This window comes from Daphnia pulex, chromosome 2, assembly GCF_021134715.1.
Source record: "Daphnia pulex isolate KAP4 chromosome 2, ASM2113471v1".
Lineage (NCBI taxonomy): Eukaryota > Metazoa > Arthropoda > Branchiopoda > Diplostraca > Daphniidae > Daphnia > Daphnia pulex.
Window position 1 is genome coordinate 9,120,512 of NC_060018.1, and position 23,580 is coordinate 9,144,091.

General features: G+C 38.0%; 1 protein-coding gene across 1 annotated transcript; it reads right to left on the reverse strand.

The window, feature by feature from the left end:
- Positions 1-8,287: 8,287 nt before the first annotated feature.
- LOC124202555 (mucin-19-like) lies at positions 8,288-16,659 on the reverse strand. The gene is made up of 16 exons (XM_046598914.1): positions 16,632-16,659; positions 16,353-16,586; positions 15,825-15,989; positions 15,606-15,770; positions 14,936-15,107; positions 14,823-14,877; positions 14,213-14,779; positions 11,744-12,016; positions 11,596-11,691; positions 11,084-11,324; positions 10,934-10,984; positions 10,607-10,891; positions 9,840-10,534; positions 8,608-8,697; positions 8,456-8,545; positions 8,288-8,383 (listed from the first exon to the last, which is right to left on the reverse strand). Exons 1-16 carry the CDS (start codon positions 16,657-16,659, stop codon positions 8,288-8,290), a joined length of 3,303 nt encoding a protein of 1,100 aa, XP_046454870.1.
- Between the last annotated feature and the right edge of the window lie 6,921 nt (positions 16,660-23,580).

Consider the following 23,580-nt stretch of genomic DNA (forward strand, 5'->3'; position numbering starts at 1 on the left):
TTGCAAGTTCTACTTTCGAGATAAACTTGTTAACGGCATCCGTAGAAGGGTTTTTGAAACCAGCCAACACCAGTTCAAATTTCTTTGCTTCACGAAGAAGATCAACATCTTTTCCATCCCATTCAAAAATAGTGCCGGATAGCTTTGCCATAAAAATTCCGTAAAGAGGATGGGAATCATTGGTGCAGGCTTTATCCATTCTTCTCATGAAATGCCACGAATCGAGACGGACCAACAGCGATTCCCAGCGATGGAAAAGACGTTGGAATTTAGACTTTTCATCACCCGCCTTGCAGCAGTCTCTGTCAGTGTACAACACAAATGGATTAGGTTGCAGAGCCTTTTCGTAACGATCCATTAATCCATCAGCCATGCGGGTCAAATTGGACAGACTTTCAGAGGTAGTCATTAAAGATATGAGGATCTCGCCAAGCTCATTCTCTACGTTCGTACACCACGATGCCTATTTCTCACCTTTACCCTATCAAACAAGTATTGTAAGGATTTTGTATGCACATTGGGCTAAGTGAATCAAAATAAATCTCACCTGTAGTTTCCGCGTGATTTTCTTAGTGGAATCAATTTTCAGTACTTCTCCGTAAATAGATGTAGCACTAGCCTTCAGACACGGCAAACGCGACCAAACGTCTCAAATATAGGTAGCTAGGAACCATTTGGGATTAGGTGGGGATTTAAAATGAGGGGGATCGTGGTACTCGCATGCTGATAATTTCAGCTGTTGGTGACATTTCTAGTCAGATAAGAGATTGTTCTACGCATCCAGTCTTCGGCCTGCATTTCGTGTACGTCATGGCACACAGCAGTAGGGCTGTTTACTAACGTTCTAGTGCGCATTAGATTAACCACTGCTCTATCGCATGCATACTTTCTCGTCAATATAACAGGAAAGCGAACTTGGTAGGCGTCGGGCAGTTGAAAAAGTAGACGGGCGTCATAAGAAATGAATGTTCCACGACACGAAAGACACTCCAGATATTCGGCGGCGAGGTAGTATTGACAAGTGAGATCGATGAATTTTCGGACTCGGTTGTAGAGCCCTTTTGACGTCAAATATTGGACATCACTGCAAGTTGGACATGTGAAATTAAACGCCCACATTTTTCTATTGGAAATGGTCTATCAAACCTAACGAGTACATTGATCTATTTAAAGATTGAGCTAGTTGGAGAACCGAGGAGCTGTCAGTCTAAGTAGCAGTCTTATATAGGTATATAAGGCGACTGTAATCAGCTGTCAAGAACTAGTTAATGTCTGAAGTCGTTCTGCCATAGTTACACTCTCTCTTGTTTGAACTGTATCCCGATTCACAACTTTAACTATACTCAACTATATTACTGCTATCTAAAGTCTAGTGTATACTATTAACTATTGTTAGAAATAATTGAATCAATACAGTTCTCTGTTCAATATATTATATTGACTCCAACAGGTTATGGGCCCAGCTACATGCTAAGTATTTTTTTGTTCACTGAACAGTGAATACGTTCTATTCAATATGGCATCTCAGAACAATGATGTGTTAAGGGATACAACCCACATTCCAAAATTTGATCGATCAAACTTTCATGCATGGAAATTTGGTCTGATGCTATTACTTCGCAATCATGACTAACAGCAGATTGTTCTTGATATCGAAAAACTCCCAGCTGAGGTAACAAATTTCTTTCAATCGAGAATCCAGTTTTATCTAATAACTGAAGCCAACAGATTTTACAAATTCTCTGACTGTTGACGATTCACACCCAGTTTGTTTAGACTTTCTGAAGCCAACAGTATAATATTTATCTCTTGTTGTTGATTAAATATCACTTGTTACTGTGGATGATTAACATCCATCTCCTTCCTTTTTTAACCTTGCTGAGGCCAACAAATATTTTATGTTGAAGATTGATCAAAAGCTATAACAAACCAATTCATGGGTATCTGAAGCAAATGTATACTGATCCACTTTATATTTACTTATTCACTAGCCTAAAATGCTGAAGGCTTTGTAACCAACAACGCGATGCCAATTAAAACCTGGCATCAACGAGACACACTTGCAAGCAACTATATTTACGCAACGGTCACAGATAAAATGAGAGAATACTTCAATTGTGAAAATTCAGCAGCCATGTGGATAAGACTGTCAACGAGATTTACCTTCAGAACCATGGCCAACAAAGGGCAGCTGTGGTCTCAGTTCTACGAATACCAATTCAACCAGTCCCAAGACATGTTAGCCAACATTACATCAGTTGAACATCTAAACTGCAACTTGAACATCTTCGGCAATTAAAAGATCTTGAAGAAACCATCACAGAAGTTCAAACCACTAATAAAATTGTGAGTATTCTCCCGTCTCAATTTCAACACTTTAGAGTTGTTTGGGATACATACAATAAATCTGAACAGGCAATGGAATTGCTCACACTTCGTCTCCTGACTGAAGAACGAAGAATGGATGCTGTCAAACGTGAGATCCCAAGAGAACGAAGTCCCAGCAAATCTGTAGAAGCACTTGCCGTCACGAATCAATATCGAAGAGGAAGTTATCGTGGTGGTCGCCACAACTAAAACAACAGGTGGCAATCCCAGTCGCAACAAAAAAATTGGAAGAAAAGGCAAAATGTTTTCTGTGACTTCCACAACAGTTCTACCCATTCATCCGAAGAATGCAGAAATCATCCCAAAAACAAAAAGCAGAAAAGTGATCAGCACGCTAAAGTCAGTGTTCTCAAATCTAAAGAAGAAGAAGATGACCAAAGTTTTCACATCATGGAAGACTCTATGGAAAACACAGAAGAAAATGACGAATGGTATGCTTACTCTGGCGCTACATGCCACATGTCAGGTAATGCAAGAGTTTGGTCGTGAGACGTGACTAACTCATCCAGCAATGCTGTTGTCGTGCTTGTTCAACGAGCCTTCCAGCGACAGTGCTTGGCCATTTCATATTTGTTGATGGCCTTCATCACTGTTTCTTTGGATGGATTTGAAATTCTGGTAATCTTCAACTCACTTTTCCTTGCTTCAATCAAACGATTGACGTCGTCAGCGTCGCATTCAAAGATTGTGGCAGACACTTTAGCCATGAAATAGCCATAAAGAGGATGCGATTCATTTGTACACATCTTAGAAAGGCGACACATGAAATGCCAACTGTCCATTCGCAATATCAGCTTGCATCATTTAGAAAAAAACCGTTGGAATTGAGATGGTCCTTCATGTTTACAGCAGTCGTGGTCAGTTAAAAAGATAAGAGGGGGGCTTTCTGTGCTTTTTCGGATCGGTCCATGAGATCTTCTGTCAAAGTGTTGAGATTGGAAAGGCTTTCCGAAGTTGTCAATATTGAGATGAGCACCTCTCCTTTTTCGTTCCCGATTTTGCAGCACCAGGACACTGATTTAGCGGCTGTTCCTTGCAATGTTCTAGTTATTTTCTTGGTGGAGATGATTTTAAAAATGGATCCGTAGATGGAAGTGGCGCTGGCTTTTAATAGTTGATGTCGAGACCAAACGTCTCTTACGTAAACAGAAAGAAACGATTTCGTTGATGGAGGAGATTTGTAAGAAAGAAGACTTGGATAGGTCACTTCATCGAGTCTAAGGCGCTCTTTTGATGTCTTCTGGCGTTTAAAATCACTAAGATAAGCGATTGCTTTTCGCATCCATTGTTCACTCTGAATTTCTTTCAATTCGTTACAAACACCGGTAGGACTATTGCCGAAGGTGCGACCACGCATTAGAGTGACGACTCACTTGTCAAAAGATAACTTTATTGTGAGTACGATGGGAAAAAGAGACCTGAGATCCAGTGGAAGTTGTTCTAGCAGACGTGAGTCGCAAGAAATGAACGTTCCTTTGCAATTACGACATTCAAGATACTCGTCCGCCAAATAATATGTGGCCGCAAGTTCAACGACACTTCTTACTCTATTATAGAGTCCATTTGATGTTAAAGAACTCGGCAGTTTGCACACTGGACACTGAAAGTCGAAGGCCACATACGCCTTGGCATCCATAGGAAAAGACGACTGAAAAAGTATGATGCGACAGCATGAGTCGATTTTGAATTGGGACCTGGAGGCTGAAAAGGAAACCACCATGTCTTCAGTTGAACAATTAAAACTCCTATGCTCGCGAACAGGTCTTTTCCAATCCAATGTTGATCAATCAACTTCATCGTTGTTTTCCAGCCTTCTGGAAGGCGCAATGAATAGTCATTCTTCCGTTGTATGGGAGCAGAAATTGGCGACTTGAAATACATCCATAAAAAAAATTCAATAAAATAAAATAAATTTTTTTCTTATAATTTTTCCCTCACCTTTGGTAATTGAAATATGTCTGTAAAGTTGAGTGCACTCGATGACTGTTCAAAATTCTGTGCCACTTCCTCTTCCATGCCAAAGGGTTTTTCACTACTTGAAAGCGAATTGAAGATGTGTGAAGGGAAGCCCTCAAATTGTGGCAGATCGCTACAACTTTTTACTTCAATCTAAAGTGAGGGGAATAAAGAATTTCTTGGGAACGATACTTTTTTGTTTTACATTCCCACAACATACTACATATCTCCTTCACATGAAAATTGCAAGTGCATGATAAGCTCCTACCTAGTGCATCTCTTGTTATTCCACTTTTCAGTGGACAAAGATCGAATTGTTTGATAAGTTATGCCCACTTTGACTGAGGAGAGGGTTTCTAGCCTTGGCCAAATCGAAATTCATTATGGGCATACTCCTTCAATCTTTCCCTCCAATTGTTTTCGAGTTCCCTAGATTTTTTATCTTGGCGTTCTTTTTAAAAGTTGTTGATCTAGATTGAATGACTTTGGGCATCAATTTTACTGTATGTTTTGTATCGGAATAAAAAAAAGTACAAAAGTCGTTTTTAATTATCTGTTTTCATGATTGAATAGTCAACTGAAATAATCTTCATAAGAGAAATCAACCGAGATAAACAACGATGAAAAACAAACAATGTATGGTTGAATTGTCAACCAAGAGAAGAAAAAAACGGAAAGACAGTCAACGGTTGGTTGAGCAGTAATTCAGTCAAAAAAGAAATATTAGTTAGACTTTACAATTTTCATTTCGGCTAACCATTGTTCTTTCGACTTTCCCTCAGTCGCCGAGCAAAATCTCTTCCCCTTGAACTGGTATGGCCATCAGAAGTCATCGGCTGATTGCACTTGTTGCAGGAATATTCCTTTCTTGGTTTTTTAACTTGTGCCACCTCTCCTCTCAGTTCCTTTGCCATTTTTCTCCACTGGGTCGTTCTTGAAATTTTATTAAGTTGTGGAGTCTGATCTTCGATGACCAAAGGAGCTTCATCAATTATTTCTGGAGCCATTTATGGATTGGTTTCGGCCAACGCTGGAATCGTGCATGTTGTCTCACCTAGACAGAATGATGAATTGAAGATGGAACTCACAGCCAAAATAAATTATAAAAATCACCTTTGCAAGCCCAGTGTAATCTGAGGGTTCAGGAAATATCATGGGGTTGAGTGGCGTCTCACCACCAGCAGACATACACTCCAGACTTTTTTTCGGTCGTAGGGCTGTCGCCGACAGAATACAGGTTGCACTTAAATTAGCCCCTTGAAGTAGCAACTGAATCTCAGAATTCCTCGTTCTATCCTTTAACCTAGTTCAAGAAAAAAGAATTGTAAACATCAATAAATTTCAACACGAAAAAGGTTTTGTAAATTACCACAAACTCAGAGTCGTCTCATTAATTTTATAGAGTGCAACGCCGGTTTTTTCAACAATTTGAGGGCATCCCATGACGCGATATCTAATTTCGTTGTAACGTTGCACAATTTTCGCATATCGCGAAACATAAGGCGCCTTTTGTGGGGAGGTGATAGAAATTGAAAGTCTCGTGCAGATTACTTCCACCAAGCGGCTTTTCCGCGGGGAATGCGACGGGGCCCCAGCCGTGATGAAACAACGCTTCATGGCCTCTTGGCCAACCTGGCCACTTACATTTTTCGATTTAGAAAATCGGCCCTGACCGGGCTTTAGTGTTTTGGTCAACGGTTTTTTATCAAAATCGGAAAGATTTTGATAAAGTTGAATGAAAGTGTCTGCACCTTTTCTTGTAAAAGCAAGACTGGAAGACTCCAAGAGAAATGTTGCCCTTTTTTCGACGAGATTCCAAACCGGAATGGACTTTAAATCCATGCCCACGTCACAAGCAGTATCGTCATCGGATTGCTGACTATAAAAAAAATAAAATTCAAATTTATATTTGAAGAAACATCATACACCAGAAAACATACCTGATCACGAAAGAACCACAGGCAATATCCAGCTCTGGATCCAAGTCCTCTGCTTCAGCTGGGGTTAAGAAGGTCTCCTCTTCTCTGATTCCTTCGTCTATCTCTTTGTCGACGTCTAATGACAGTGTTGAGACGTTTTCACCATACAAATATTCAACTCCCAACAGCTCTCCGCTAGAAAATGAAGGTGGCCGATAACAAGGATCAAGAAGGACCCCCATACCAGATGATGAAAGCTGATGTAGTTTGTTCTTTAGAGCGATGTCAAAAGACCGTAGAGGTGACACTGGGGCGTCAAGCGAAGCCGATTTTCTTGCCGTGTTCCATCTTGTGATTCCGTCGAGAAGAAACGCTTGAAAAATGCACGTCATTGGACGACGTTCCTACGATACCACACAAAAACAATAAATTTGCTGATTACAGTAATAAATCTAACGTTCACGCTTACCTGGAATACAATTTTTGATGTGGCTATGGAAATTTTCTAACGAAGTGGTGCCTCTTGCACAACGATAAACTGGCAACGAAATTCCCCCTTTTTCGATTGATATTGTTTTTGTATACAGAAGAACACCGGTAGGATCTTGAAGACACTGAATGTGTTTTATTTCTGTTTCCAAAATCTCAAACGCGTTTTCCCGAAGGATTGGCACTCCCAACGTATCTGTCACATCCATCAACGATGAAAAAAGTTCTTCAAGAAGATTGGTCGTATTCTCCACTCCTCGGGTCATCCGACGACAATGTCTGGCAAGCTCCTGTTTAGTTATGGATTTCAAAACGGTTTCTTGTGATGGTTGTCTGATTCCGGCAAGCTTCAATTCGCCGCACTTGGCCTCTTTTAGCAATGCTACATCACTGGAATCCCATTCGAAAATGGCCGTCGAAATTCGTGACATAAAGATGCCATACAGTGGGTGAGACTCGTTTGTGGAAGCGGAAGCAAGTCTACGCATAAAGTGCCAGGAATCTATACGAAATATCAAAGTGTTTCAAAGGAAGTTTTCGGAAGTTGTCAAAACGGAAAGTAGAATTTCGCCCTTCTCATACCCAACGTTAGTACACCACGACACTGAATTAGCTGAAGTCCCTTGCAGTTTTCACGTTATTTTTTTCGTAGAATCAATTTTCAGAATTGAGCCGTAAATTGATGTAGCACTTCCTTTTAGCGTCTCCAAACGGGACCAAACATCGCGAACGTAAGCAGCTAAAAACCACTTTTGCGTTTGTGGGGTTTTGAAGACAGGTGGGGCTTCGTACTGCGCTGGTGTAAGGTTGAGCCTTGCTCTCTCATTTTTATGACGTTGGCAATCGGAGAGGTAGATCAAGGTGTTTCGCATGCACTCTTCGGATTGAAGCTCGTGAATGTCATTGCATAGTGCAGTCGTACTGTTACCCAGAGTCCGGGCTCGCATTAAAGACACTATTGATTTGACGCACGCGAATTTTCGAGTTAGAACTATCTCAAATCGGGCTTTGTAGTCTTCAGTTAACTGCTCCATGAGACGATGGTCATAAGATATGAAGGTGCCATTACATGATTAACATTCCAGATATTCTGCAGCTAAATAGTGACGGTTCTTTATGTCGATTACCGTCCTCACCCTAAGATAAAGTCCCTTTGAAGTTAGTGAGTGTTGGCGCGCACAGCACGGGCATTTAAAATCAAACCGCCACATTTTTCGTGGCATCCACAAAAAGATTATATTGTAAAAATAAGATCCAAAGGAAGGGAGGTTGCTCGATGGACCAGGTGGGTGTGGTGGATGCCACCAATTTTTTAGGTCGCTCACGTGAGGACACCTTTTGAAGCAAAGAGATGTTGTCCGATCCATTGCCAATCATTTGGATCAATTGTTTCTCGCCAGCCTAACGGAAGGCGTTGCGAAAAGTCCGTTTTCGATGAGGAGACTCCGTCAATTTTGTCACCGCATTGCCAGTTGAAGGGCTCTTGAACTCTTGTGACGTGGATTCTTTATCGAGAAGTAAAGGTCGAAGACCATTTAAAAGCGGGTCAGAGTTGTATGAAGGCGAGTCGTAGCTGTGTGAAGACGAGCTAGCAGGGTAACGCTGCTTGAAAGCAATCTAGAATTCTGCACCTGAAATAGACAGGAAAACAAAACGTTTTATAATAATACTGTAACAGGTAATTTCTCTTTAAACCAACTTACATGATCTGTTGAAGCTGAAGAGAAGGTGGATGATGTAAACTTAGTCTTGTCTTTCTTACATTGTGGCAGATTGCTGCTGATGCTGTCAGTCTAAGTGAAAATCAAAATCAAAAATTTGCTGACAAGTGAACCTTCTCTTTCAACCAATTTACATGATCTGCTGAAGCTGAAGAGTAGGTGGATGATGTAAACTTAGCCTTGTCTTTCTTGCATTGTGGCAGATTACTGCTGCTGCTGTCAGACTAAATCAAAATCAATTAATTTTTGTCGACAAATGAAGCTTTTTTGAAGAGAAGGTGGGTGATGTAAAGTTAGCCTTTTACTTCTCAAATTGTGGCAGATTGCTACAGCCTTTTACTTCAATCTAAAGTGAGGGGAATAAAGAATTTCATGAGAACGATACTTTTTTGTTTTACATTTCCACAACAAACTACATACCTCCTTTAGATGAAAATTGCAAGTTTATGATCAGCTTCTGCCTACTACATCTCTTGTTCTTCCATACCATAAATATATAGTTTCTGTGAAGAACTTGATGTCCCAACTACTCAACTACATTCCCTGCAACAATCGCATTTCCACTCGTATACACCGATGGCAATCGAGTAACAGACTCAATCACAACTTCACTAGAAGTACATGATCCAATATACTGTCTATTTGCTGACATAGCACAAAATGTCCATGGATTACTTGGAATGGTAGCAGAGGACCATGTTGTACCATACGTAGTAGAATAATAAATCAATGTAGTACCTACAGTGTTAATTGTTGCAACTTGATACTATCCTGAAGCAGAAAAACATACACAATTCCAATTTGGCGATGAAATACTGTTTGATGTTGCTTATGATACACCATAATTACTTGAATAATAAATAACACCACCCCATGAGACAGCTGTTTGATATTGTCCAGAGGCAGAACAACATACACTTTCAAATGTAATACCTGATAAACCACTTACTTGAGTCCACGTTTGGCCATAATCTGTTGATATATATAAAAATCCTGTTCCTGTTTGTGTTACAGGTGCATAAAACATGGTTGCTGTCTGATACTGTCCAGAAGCAGAACAACATACAGATGTATAGTATCCAGAGACTGAATTAGATTGTGTCCATGTTACACCATAATTTGTAGAATACCAAATGTAACTTGTAGTTCCACCTACATTTGCTTGTGTAGCAGTCATATATTGTCCAGATGCAGATACACATGATCCATACCATCTAACTGTTGGTGAAGTAACTCGTGTTCATGATAGACCATAGGCAGAAGATACATATATATTACTTTCTGCATTAAGTACACCTATTATCTGATATTGCCCTGAATGCTGACATGGCTCCACCAATATAGTTTAATAGACCTTTGGTATTACTGGTGTCCAGCTTACACCATAATTGTTTGATACAATGACAGCAGTGGCATAATGCGTTACTAATTGATACTGGCCGTTAGCAGACATTGCAAATCCTTGACAATTAAGTCCTGTAGTATATGATACCCAGTTCTGTCCAAATGTTCCATAATCCAATGCAGGTGTTGCAGTAATCTGTGTTGAGTTATCCATAAACTGATGTACAGCACTACGAATTGTTCCTGCTACATCAAGTTGATATTGTGGCACAGATGATCCAGTTCCACCTGTTGCGGCAGTTGTCCCAAAATTAGTCTGAAAAAAAGTATTGGTTCTCGTTGGTCCCTGTCCAACACCAACAAATCCAGCAGAATATGTTAATGGATTACCAACTATTCCTGTAGAACCCGTTACATTCCATGTAATAGCACCAATAGAACCAGTAGTACCAGTAGAACCAGTAGAACCAGCAGAACCAGTGGGACCAGTGGGACCAGTAGAACCAGTGGGACGTCCCACTTGTAGAACGACAACAGTAATACGTGAATATGTTGTCTGTATGGTTACCGCATTATTATCATAATAATATACCGCCATGGATGCACCAGGAATCTTCGTAACAACAAAAGAATTAGTAATAATATTGCTCATGGTCAACACCGATCCAAATACACCTGATGCTGTTCCACCAAGTTGGAAAAAAGTAGATCCATTTCCTGTAGTATTCAGTTGTAATGTATATTCCACTAACACAGGTAGTGTCATATTAGTTGTATACGTAAATAAACCTGATCCATTCGGTGCACCCAGAATAGAAGTGTTGAGTGACTTAGATGTATCTGAGGTTTTCCATAGTACACTCGCACTCGTTGGTGCAGGAATGGCTTGAACACTTCCTAGTGTAAACGATGACATGGTTGAACTAGTTAACCCTGGTCCTGTTACTCCAGTAGGACCTTGTGTACCAGCAATAATAAGTGATAATGTAATTGTAGATTCCACTTTTATTGTTACTGAAGTACCAGCATTTTCTATATAATACAGTGCAATTGTTCCATTGGGAGGAACCAATACTGTACACGAATTGGATATAAAATTACTGTCATTATATGTACCACCAAATAACGTGGTTGTTCCACTTAATCCAATTGCAGAGAAACCACCACCTGTTGTATTCAAACTCAATGAATATTTAATAAGTAAAAGGTAAGATACATTAGATATATTGGTAAAAAGGCCAGATGCATAGGTAAATGGAATGGTACCTTGTGACTGTAATGTTATTAATGTAGGAAAAGCAACAGCTACAAAAGTGCCCGATGAGAAGACTCCTGTTTGTGTTCCTGTTGCAGTATACGCTGCTTGTATGGCTTGTCCCTGTGGTCCAGCTGGACCTGTTACACCTGGTGAACCAGCACTGAGTAGTGTGCATATAATACGTGAACTAGAATTAATTGTAGTTACTACTGCATTATCTTGATAGTATATGCCAAAAGAATAGTACAACTATTTGAGATACCATTTGTATCATTAAAGGTTCTACCAAAATTGTTTGTGGAACCGTTGATGCCAATGGCAGAATAGCCACCAGATGTGTTTGATAAGTTTAATGTATATTAATCGATATTATGAGAAAGAGTTATTGTTGTTGTATTTGTAAATGTTCCTGCAGGATTTGCTTCATAATTATATATAACTCCTGTTGTTCCGATTGATTGTGTAAGATCTTGAGTAGACCATGCAATCAGAGTATTTAATTGTCCTTTAATTGGAATACTTTGTGCTCCACCAGCAGTGTATGAGAATTGTCCAACTTGGCCAGATGAACCAGCTGCACCTGTTGCACCTGTTGTACCACCACATATTGTGGAACCTGTAACAGATACAAGACTTGATACAGACAATAAGGAAACATACATGGTTACTGTAGATAAGGTGGATCCAGTGAGGGTAGAGAATGTAGTGAGAGATAGACCAGGAACATTGATGGTACTTGCATTTAATGTTGAAACCGTGAGTGTTGAAGCAAGTGTCATACTATTTCCTGACAAAGTAGATGCAGTAATTGTAGAGGCTGTTAATGAACTTCCAATCAGTGTGGAAAATGAGGTAAGTGATAGACCAGGAACATTAGTAAAACAGCGAACTGGGACACGGCCCGCGAAAACGCAAATTGGGACACAATTCGACGATTTTGTCTTTATGTAAAATACAAAAAAATTTGAGGTTTATTGCAAAATCAAATTTATTTAATTTAAAATATAGGGGGGGATACGCAATTAAGCAAAAGGACGTAATATACTATTTAGAATTATTCGAGATATCATTAATTGAATTTTAAGAATTTTGGCTTACGGTCAAGAAATTTGGGCTCTGTGTTGGCTGTTAGCAAACAACATTGCGGCATAAGGAATATCTAGAGTATAAGTGGATTAATCCTTTAAATAATTATACCAAAAGGTAGAGGGTGAAAAGTTCTACAACAGTATATAAGGTTTTGTCAATATTTTGAATATTTATCGAAATATTTAATTACCAGGAAATGGAAGAAAAATACGAATTTGGGACAGCAGACGTGAATTGGAATAACAAATTTTGAAAAAAAAAATATTTCGTTATTTTGCAATGGTTGTACATCAATCGACGCAGAATTTCAAGGCGAATCGATTGATGTACAGCATTTATAGGTTTTATTGCGTAATTGTAGCATTATTAGCCAAAAACTATTTCAGTGACGTTGGATCGAGTCTGGCCAGATCCAAGAAAATTGTCACTTCCATCTGTTTTTTTTAAATTTGTTCTTAAAATGACATTTTGAAAGCGAATAGGGTTTCAGATATTTTCGCGAAAATTTTAGAATTTTATGTCAACATTTGAATTAGATCATGGCTCCTCTTTCTCATGGTGCCATACCTTATGTCCCAAACTATAGCCCCAAATAATTTTATTAAAAATTATTGAAGTCTTAACGTTTTTCGTTAATTCTGTTCATCTTGATAAAATATTTATAGTGCACTTTAAATAATGTAAATAAAACGAAAAACAGTTAATATTTTCGATAAAATAGTAGCAGTTTTGTTGCCATAAGGTGCTATGATGCTAATTGGGACAGCCGAATGGGAAGCTGTGCCTATTGTCTTATCGCAGACTTCTTCAAAGTTAATGAATTATCAGTGGCACCTTGGTTAAATGCCAGATTTGCATTTGTTTCATCTTATGGTGAGGTGTTCGAGCCCCAAATCCAATAAAAAAAAGAATTAATTCTTCCATCGAATTTACGTGTATCTATAAAATTTTTGATTAAAATCCAACGACAAATAAATTTTTCTAACAGATAAAATGGATTATCGTATCAAAGTTTCACCTGTAATCATTTGAAAAATCTAAAACGCTCCTCAGGTTTGAACCATTGCCATGTGAATGTGAAATCTACGACCTTATCAACTAGACAACCAATAGCTGTCGATGAAGAACATATTGGGATAGCTTTACGAATACCTGTTCCAAAGGACCCGATTTAAATTTTATTTTCATTTGATTGCACGATTTCATCCCAATTAAACGCAAATATCACAGTTTTAGAACTGTTGCCAAAATCGATTATAGATATCTGGTTGATTATGGGTATCGAACCCCAAACTCATGTGCATCTACTTCGACGGTCGTGATGTTACCACCACGCCATGACAACTTAGGAAAAATGTAATTACCACTCTGTATATTGATGCTACTTAAGTCTGCTGTCCCAGTTCGCATCATCGGCTTATATGGGAAACACAAAACATTAATTAGATGAATAAAATCAGCGCTATGTTAGCAAAATACAGCTTAGTACATACAGAACACTATCCTGAATCCGCATACATAAATTTTTCTTATATAACTATAGCTTTATTTTATTTTTAATAACACAAGTTTTCGGCTAGTTTGGGACATTCGCAACACGGACGTCCAACTTTCAAATTGAATTTCTCGAGAAATAAACAATAGAATTTCGCCTAGTTTATTATTTTGTAAATCTTAGGTTATTCCTTTCAAGTTAAGCTAATGAGTTAATAAGATATTCAAAATAACTTTTTTTGTTGATGAATAGTTTCGATCCACTGTCGAAAAGTTCAGCAGACGGAAAAAGCTTTTTGACAGCTCAATGTTTTGATTTTTTAAATGAAAATATCTCAATATTTTTCTATTGCACCATACTTGGTGTCTTAAGCGATTCGATTCAGAAAAAAATTCTGCGTCGAAATAATTAGTTTTTAAAAATAAGTCTGTCCCAATTAGCATTTTTTGTCCCATGATTACACTTTTTTCCCCATCATTCGCATTTCGTCGATACACGCAAACGCCATAAGAAAGTCTATTAGGAAAAACGCTGTTCCAGTTCGCTGTTTTACCCTAATAGAACTTGCATTCAATGTTGAGACAGTAAGTGTTGAGTTAACAATGACATCATTGCTATTCAGACTGGATACAGCAATTGTTGATGCAGTTAATGAACTTCCAGTAAGTGTAGAGAATGAAGTAAGAGATAGACCAGGAACATTGATTGTGGATGCATTTAATGTTGAGACAGTAATGGTTGAATTAATGACAAGATTGTTGGCCTGTATTGTCGATCGGAGTGAGGAATAATAGATGAGTTGTGCTGTCAAAGTGGATACATTAGATACATTTGTTGTTATTGTGGATGTAAAAAGTGTTGAAGCCAATTTAGAATTGGTTGCTGTTACATTACTAGCAGTAACATTCGTTGTGGTGACATTCGTTGTACCAATGGTTGATCCATGAAGTGAAGAGAAATTGATAAATTGTGCATTCAAGATGGATACATTGGACACATTGGTTGTTATTGTGGATGTAACAAGTGTTGAAGCCAAAATAGAATCGGTTGCAGTTACATTCGTTGCATTAACATTGGTTGTACCAATGGTCGATCCTTGAAGTGAAGAAAAGGTAACAAACTGTGCAATCAAGGTGGATACATTAGATACATTTGTAGCTAACGTGGATGTAGTTAGCGTAGATGTGGATAATGAAGTAAGTGATACAATAGAGTTTGCTGTAAAAGACCATTGAAGGTGTTAGAATAAACAACTTCTTTATTGACCGTATCGTACATCATAAGATTGGTGGCGGTGACATTTCGAACAGGAGCAATGTATAATGCATTTGTTGAAACACCCGATAAAGCCGTACCAGATGCATTCAGGACGATACTGGATGCGGGCTGTGACACTGCTCCTGCCAAATATCCGATGGCAATTGATGTGGATCCTTGCAGTGTCGACCCTGCGCCAGTTCCGAAAGAAACGGCATTTATACCTCCATAGGGATACGACATGTTATCTAAAGGCTTTTTAGAAAAAAGCCTACCAAAAAATACAGGGTGTTTATAGGAAAATAGTACAATATGTAGTATTTTCGTATTATAATGGGACCGAAACCAATTATAATAGGAAATGTAGTAGGAACTGTATTAGAAAAAATAGAATAGATACCTAGAGAAAAGACATGGATAAGAACATATATGCATTTTTAAAAAATAGATGAATAATATACTAAAATTAATGAATTACTATGTAGAGATAACATATATCATTATATAGCATATATTGAAAATGTCATATTTACAAAATTTCCAGTATTCTTCTATTCCACTAGTTCGTTGATAATAATTAAATATTAAAGGTGATGTTCCAGTAAATCCTAATGCTATACCTCCCATAGATGCTACAGTACCTGTTCCAGTTGTTATTGCAGTACCATATGAACTATAAAATGTAATACTTGAAGTAACAGGAACAAGTAGTGCCATTCCACCATAATATCCACTTGAAATATTTCCAGTATCAATGGATGCAAATACAAATAAATAAACAGAGGCAGTTCCATTTGACCATATCGTATTTGTAAATGCGGGAGTAGGATTGCTAGGACCACCATCAAGCAACACTTTTATAGGGGTTTGTACAATATTTGATTTAAATCCAGATGTTGCAATTGTACCATTCACATGTAGTGCAGAAGTAGGATTCGTTGTCCCAATTCCTACAAGACCATTTGCTGCAATACGCATACGTTCAACTGCAGGGTTTCCTACAGTACCAGTAATTCCATCTATGGTTCCAAATAAAATTACTCCACCACGAAGTTCAACTGGATAATCACTACCTGTATTTACATCAAGAATACGTATAAATCCTCCTAAATTTTGATAAGAATCTCTTGTTATAAAATAAGCATCTAGTCCAGCAACAATATATGTACTGCCATCTGCTCGTGGAGTAGCCCATGATGATCTAATTGTAGTATTTGGTGAAAATAAATGTAATAGTGCACCAGGATTCGTTGTTCCAATTCCTACGTTACCATTAGATACCATTGAAATTGCTCCATAACTATGTGTAACTTGATTATCTAGTCCATAACCCATAACAGATAAATAAAGTGAGGTAGATGCAGTATATCAGGCAATTAGTGCCACATAAAAGCCCTGTGCAACAGAATTCAACCCTTGACTTAATGGGCCCAAACCAGATGCATTCAGAATAATCAAGTTTGCAGTTTGATTCTGGTACCCAGCATAGTTTCCAATCGCAATAGTATTCTGGGCTTGATTTTGATAACCAGATTGATTTCCTATCGCCACACTGTAACCATTACTATTATTATTTAGTTGATACACAGTTGTTGCATTTGAAACAGTACTATAAGAACCATCATACGAGATGTCACATGATACAAGTGGTGTGGTACCAACAGAGACACCTACAAATGTTACACCATAATAAGTTGAATAGTATACATTATTACCTGTGGTTGCATTTGTAATAATTACCATATATTGTCGTGTAGTACTTATAGCAGACCCTGTAATTACACCAGGGATGGTTCCTGAAGCAACCGATGAACCTGATGAAACATTTGTTATTGGTGATATGACATTATATAGGGAAGTGTTTGTTCGTCCTGTAAACATTGGTACAAATTCACCATATTCAAATGCTCCAACATTCATTGGCCATAGAGTTTGTCCAATCACTCTAAAATAGGTATATGCTGTTTTGGTAGCTAGAAAGGTACCAGTGGTTATAGGTTGGGATATACCTGTAATTACAGTTTGTACTCCATTATAATTTACATACAGTACCCACCACAAATATTGGCTCACCCCATGCCAATTGTGGTGTTATAACCCGCGCGAGATAGGGCCTACGGTGTTTCGTTCGGGAATTTTTTTAAAATACTTCTTTTTGTCGTAGAGCCATCGGGTTTTTTTCATCAGAAAGATAAAGAACTCTTCTTTATTTTTCTGATTTTTATTTGTTATATTATTCACGGGTTTAAGGAGATATTTGCTAGACATCAATTATTGGCTCACCTACGAGAAATGTAGCTCAGCGTGTCCCAACCCGCGGCATAGCCCGAGGGTATGGAGGGAAACAAAGAAAGGGGGGAATGGTGAAACAAAAGTTTTTCGGGCATTTGTCAACTAGTTCCGATAGGGGCGCTAGTTTTTGCATATTTTTCTCTTTTAATTAGAGAACAAACTTTTCCATTTGAAACTTATTACTCATCATCGTATTAGCATAATTATCGATCGAAGAAAACAAAAATAAGTACTGAAACAACCAGTCTCTTGGTGACCGTTGCAGATATCACATCATGTCGCAAAAAAGAAAACAGTTAAGTGTAGAGGAGAGAACAAAAATTATTCATTCGTATGAAATATTAGGGTCCATCAGAAAAGTGTGTGAATCATTTAGTCATCCTTATAGCACCGTTCGATACACTATCAACCGGTTTAAAGAAACGAAGACTAATGTGGATAGGCCTGGACGTGGCCGTTTTGAAATTCTTTCGTCCTCAGAAAAGCAGCACATTAAACTTATAAGCAAGCGGGACCGTACAAAACCTGTGCCTATCATTACTGAAGAGTTCAACAGCGGAAGGGATAGAAAAATCTCGAATACTGCTGTTCGCAAATGTTTATTGAAGTGGGGCTTAAAAGGCCGTGTTGCGGCAAAGAAGCCGTTATTGAGAAAGCAAAATATTGTCAAACGATTAGCATTCGCGAAAGAACACGTGCATTGGTCTAATGATCAATGGACAAAGGTGCTGTTTTCAGACGAAAGCAAATTTGAAATATTCGGAAACAAGCGCCGTTTATTTATCCGAAGATTTGAAGGCGAAAGGTTTAAAAAATATTGTCTTCAGCCGACAGTAAAACATGGTGGGGGATCTGTGATGGTATGGGGGGCCATTTCAGCTAAAGGGTCTGTTCCTCTGAAGAAAATTGAAAGCATTATGGATATGAAGGTAAATTACTGTTATTTATGAAACCAGTAGATTTAACAGCAATACGTTTAAATATCAGGTTTACCACCAAATTCTTATTCGTCACGCTCTTCCTGGTGGAAAGAGACTTATAGGAAGAGGATTTGTGTTTCAGGAAGACAATGACCCAAAATATGCGTCAAAGCTGTGTAGGCGATATTTAACTTCCAAAGAAAATAGTGGTGCGTAAATTATTCATAATCATTATTTTGCCTTAATTAATATTAGGAATGCCTTTTTCTATTAAGGAGAAGTTATTAGAATGGAGTGGCCACCACAAAGTCCGGACCTTAATCCAATTGAACAAATTTGGGATCACGTTGACACCAAATTACGAAAGATGTGCAACACTTCAAAACATTCTCTCTGGCTAAATTTGCAGTCTGTTTGGGCGGATATTTCGAACGAAACATTATCGAAATATATTTTTACTATGAAATCCCGCTGTGAAGCAGTGATCGAGGCAAAAGGTGGCCACACGAGATTCTAATAAAGAGTTTTGTAGTATTTCGAGTTTCAACCTGTGTTCATTTTCCCTTTCATGATACAGTACATATTTATGATGATAACAGTGTGTAATAAGTTTAAAATCAGCGAAAACTAGCGCCCCTATCGGAACTAGTTGACAAATGCCCGAAAAACTTTTGTTTCACTATTCCCCCCTTTCTTTGTGTCCCTCCATACCCTCGGGCTATGCCGCGGGTAGGGACACGCTGAGCTACATTTCTCGTAGGTGAGCCAATTATTGATGTCTAGCAAATATCTCCTTAAACCCGTGAATAATATAACAAATAAAAATCAGAAAAATAAAGAAGAGTTCTTTATCTTTCTGATGAAAAAAACCCGATGGCTCTATGACAAAAAGAAGTATTTTTAAAAAATTCCCGAACGAAACACCGTAGGCCCTATCTCACGCGGGTTATAACCCCACAATTGGCATGGGGTGAGCCAATATTTGTGGTGGGTACTGTAGGTAATATTTGTCAGTGTTTGAGAAGCATTGGTAAATGGAATTATACCAGAAAATGCACCCGTTGTTATATTATATACAAAATTAAATGCCCAGCAATCATACCCTGAATAATTGATAATTGCATTAAAAAGCATATAGGGTGCACTTAATGTGCCTGAATACGATGAACTTGCACTTACCGTCCATGCAATACCTCCTTGATTCCATGAGGTTGATGCTAACCCAGTTTGTTGTGGGGTTACACTAAATGATGGAACCAATTGGGTAAGTGTGGTAGAATTGAAGTTATTTTCATAAATGACTTGCATCTGGTATGGTGTTAGTGCAGAGTTATAGATGCGAAGATTATTGACATATCCTGCATATTGGTTATACAATCCAGCTACACATCCTACAATTAATGAGGTAGCTCCAACTGCAGTAATTTGTGTACATGGTATGCCTGTATAACTTATTGAGTTTTGAAGTATTCCATTTACGTATAAATAAGCCATCCCATTTGCAATGACTCCTGCAATATGTGGTAATGTATTCATTACTATAGGAATACTTGTTATAATCGTTTTTTGAGTGAATACACTTCCTACTGTTGTAAAAAACTCAAATCCAACTAATCCCGCAGGTGAAATATAGAAATCTAATAATGTAGCTCCTCCTTCTCCAGCTCCTAATTGAATTGGTGCCGCTGTATTTGGAGCAGTAGGATAAATCCATGCTGAAATGGAAAATGCATTTGGCATCGCAGCAAAAAAAGAAGGCAATGTATATGATACAAATGTATTTGATTCATTTGTTCCAGCAGTACCAGTAATAACTTATGAATTTGATCCAACTTTTCCTGAACCATTTGTTCCTTGTTTGATTCCTCGCAGAGGTGATTTACTTGGCAGAGTCTATCTTGATATTACACTCCCTCTCATCAAGAATACATCGGGAAATGTATTGTCCCACACAAATACGATTGGACATGCATTGATTGAAGAGATTTCCTTAGAAATTGGTGAGCAAGAGATCGATAAACAGACAGGAGAATGGATGGAAATTTGGACATAGATTTCTACACCTACTTCGCAACGGGATGCACTCAATCAGCTTATTGGTCGTCAAAAACAGTATGAAACGCCGAATATTATTCCAGATGCAACAGGTGGACTACAGCTTCTCATTCCATTACAATTCTTCTTCTGTAATAATCCTGGACTATACTTACCATTGATTACTCTGCAGTATACACCCATTCGTATTAATATTACATTGAGACCATTACAACAACTGTTCTGGGTTCCGCCACCAGCAGGTGATCAGAGTCAATGGAATCCATTATGTAATACACAAGCAAGTTGTACAACACCCATTATGAATATGATGTTATGGGGAGATTATGTCTACTTTGATGTGGAGGAGCGTCGTTTGTTTGTGAGTACAACACATGAATATGTCATTGAACAAGTGCAATATACACCACCCTATTCGATTACTGCAAATCAAACAACGGCAACAATTTCTGTGGAATTCAATCATCCTGTAAAGGAATTCTTATTTGTGATACAACGAGATGCGATGACAAATCGCAATGAATGGTTTAATTATAGTAGTCTGGCAACTGGTGAATCTACGATTCAGGCCTTCTGGTACAACTACTATTGGTTCTACAACGTCATTACGTACGGACTTACTTGCCTCGGCTGTTTTACAATTGGATGGGTATGATCGATTTACATCATGAAATGCTACATTTTTCCGTGTACAACAGATGTATGACCATCATACTACGACTCCGGTTGATGCATACATTTATAACTATTCCTTTGCATTACGTCCAGAGGACATTCAACCGACGGGGTCAATGAATGCAAGTCGAATCGACAGTATGACATGGCAGATTCAGATGAACACGGCGCTAACACAGCCATTACCTGCATCTGGAAGTCAGACGGCTTATCCTGCACGAGGCAATTGTCACATTGTAATATACGGGCACAATTACAATATATTTCGAGTGATTAATGGTTTCGGTAGATTATTGTTTACCATTTAATTTTGGTTTTTTCCTAGACTTTTTCTTACAACATCTAAGTAATGGCATCAAATCCATCTGTACTTCCTAAAGTGGTAGAACCAATTCCAAGTGCAACTATTATGCCTACTCCAGGTGTGCCTCTTGCACCAAGTGCTCCAAGTGTACCGAGTGCACCGCTTATACCTTCAACAAATGAACCTAAAAAACCAAATGTATCTACTCCTGTTTTTGGACCAGAAAAACCTGGTATAGCTACAGCAACTCCACCAACAGAAACTCCAAAAAAAGAGAAGGTATTAGTAAAATCATAACCCTCAAAGCACTTTCGTGGGTTTAAACCCTCGCGGATTGACAAACGGTTTTCGTGGGTTTTCATGAACGAAAATCGAAGATATTTTTTAACAGTAGGAGTCCATTTTAACCACCAGATAATAATACAATAGTGACAAAAAATTGAGATGTACGGCGCCTTCAAGATTTTTCTTAAATAATTGCTTTAAGCAGTCTTCAAGACGGCCAAACCCAACTACAGGCCACACAAATTTCTTCACAAATATAAACTATTTTATTTTCTACCCTCGCAACTTTTTTTTCACACCAACTTCATCAAAAAAAGCCAGCAAATTAAACCAAGTTTTGAACTGGGGCACGAACTACAGCGTCGTAACAGGAAAAGCCCAACAATTGCAACTTTTGAAGGATTAATTTGATAATTGCGTTTCCATGGAAATGAAGAGTTTTTTGTAATTTCTTCGTAAAATTTGCTTACAAGCGCATTGCAATTAGGTATACCTTTGGCAAACCACAAGCTACATCCAACAAGGATTTTTTCCCCTTCCTGTTGGACGAAGTTCACGAATAATGAATTTAACTGGCCAAAGTGCTGTATTAGTTGTTTTAATACTGAGAACGCCATAGGTGGATCCCAACAATTTAATTCTGTATTGTCCTTTTCGTCTCTCAAAATGCTGGGAATATATTAATAAGTTTTATCACTAACGGATACTACGTTCCCAGGATTATGTTTCCCTTTAATACATTTTATATGCCACCCAAGTCTAAAACATTCTGATATAACCTTTAACAGTTAATCAGCCACAGACCTGAACTGATAAAAACATCCGGTAAGAACCAAGTCACATTTTGCATGTTCCTTTACCCCATTTTCAAACTGGGAGGTTTCATTATCATTTTCCTCATTATTTTGATAATCTGTAATATAATTGGTATCGCAGGGAATATTCCACATTTATAACGAATATGTTTACGAATATTTGAATGAGCATCCTCTAATGTGAGAGACAAATCCTATAACCACTAAACTATATGATGACAAATAAATACATGCTTCAGCTAGAAAATTTTGAACGTGACTTCCAACATGCAAATGCCTTTTTACGACACAATGTAAACATAACATCACATTTTGCTGCACCTCGAAGAAGTAAGAATAATACTAATAATCAGTATTACATGAAATATTCCATAATTTATACGAATATTAAAACCAGCATCCAATAATGTAAGAGACCAGTTTTTTAACCACTATACAATATGACGACAAATATACTACACGCTTATAATTTAAATAACTATTTTATTATTATTATTGTGAACATCATACCATGTGAAATATCGCTGAGCTCGGCGACACCTCGCTGAGATTTCTCTCAGTTTGTTCGGCCGGACCTAGAGCTATCGATCGCTCAATCGGTACTTACTTTCTAATCTCTATCGGGAGAAGTAAGCTTTGCTTCGGCTGAGGAATATGTAAATTCTCGTACAGGCCTGCAAAGACAAATCAGACTAAGTTATTGGCGCTGCATGGCCATTCCTGGTAACGAAATATTAAAAAAAATACTCAAAATATTGAGAACACATTATGTAATATTGTAGAACTTTTTGTTCCTTATCTTTTGGTATAATTATTTATAGCATTAGTTAACTTTTTATCTTGATATTCTTAACGGCGCGATTTTTTCTTACAGCTAGCACAGGGTCCTAATTTCCTCTTCGTAAGGGTCCAAAATTGAGTTAGTATAAGTTTAAGGCTCCAAAATAACCCGATATTTGTGATCCTAGTCAAATTTTTGTTTAATTTTATGTGTTGGTTTAATTTCTTTGCGGCGCTATCTTTTCTTACAGCTTGTATACAGGGTCCAAATTTCTTGTCCGTAAGGGAAATTGCAAGATTTGTAACAATTGTAATTTCAATTGTAACAAACTTCGTAAGCTCTTAGTTATGTGCATCTTAAAACAACGGAAAAAAGTTTCATTCTGGTAGAAAAAGAAGACCTTGGATCATGCCGTCTTGCCAGTCACCATTTACTTGAGACCGGATTCAAACATATCCAATACCTAAAACAGATAAAGGCGATTTTTTTGTCGATGACTTTGATGGTTCTAGTGCCTGGGGCATCGGTCATGAGTTT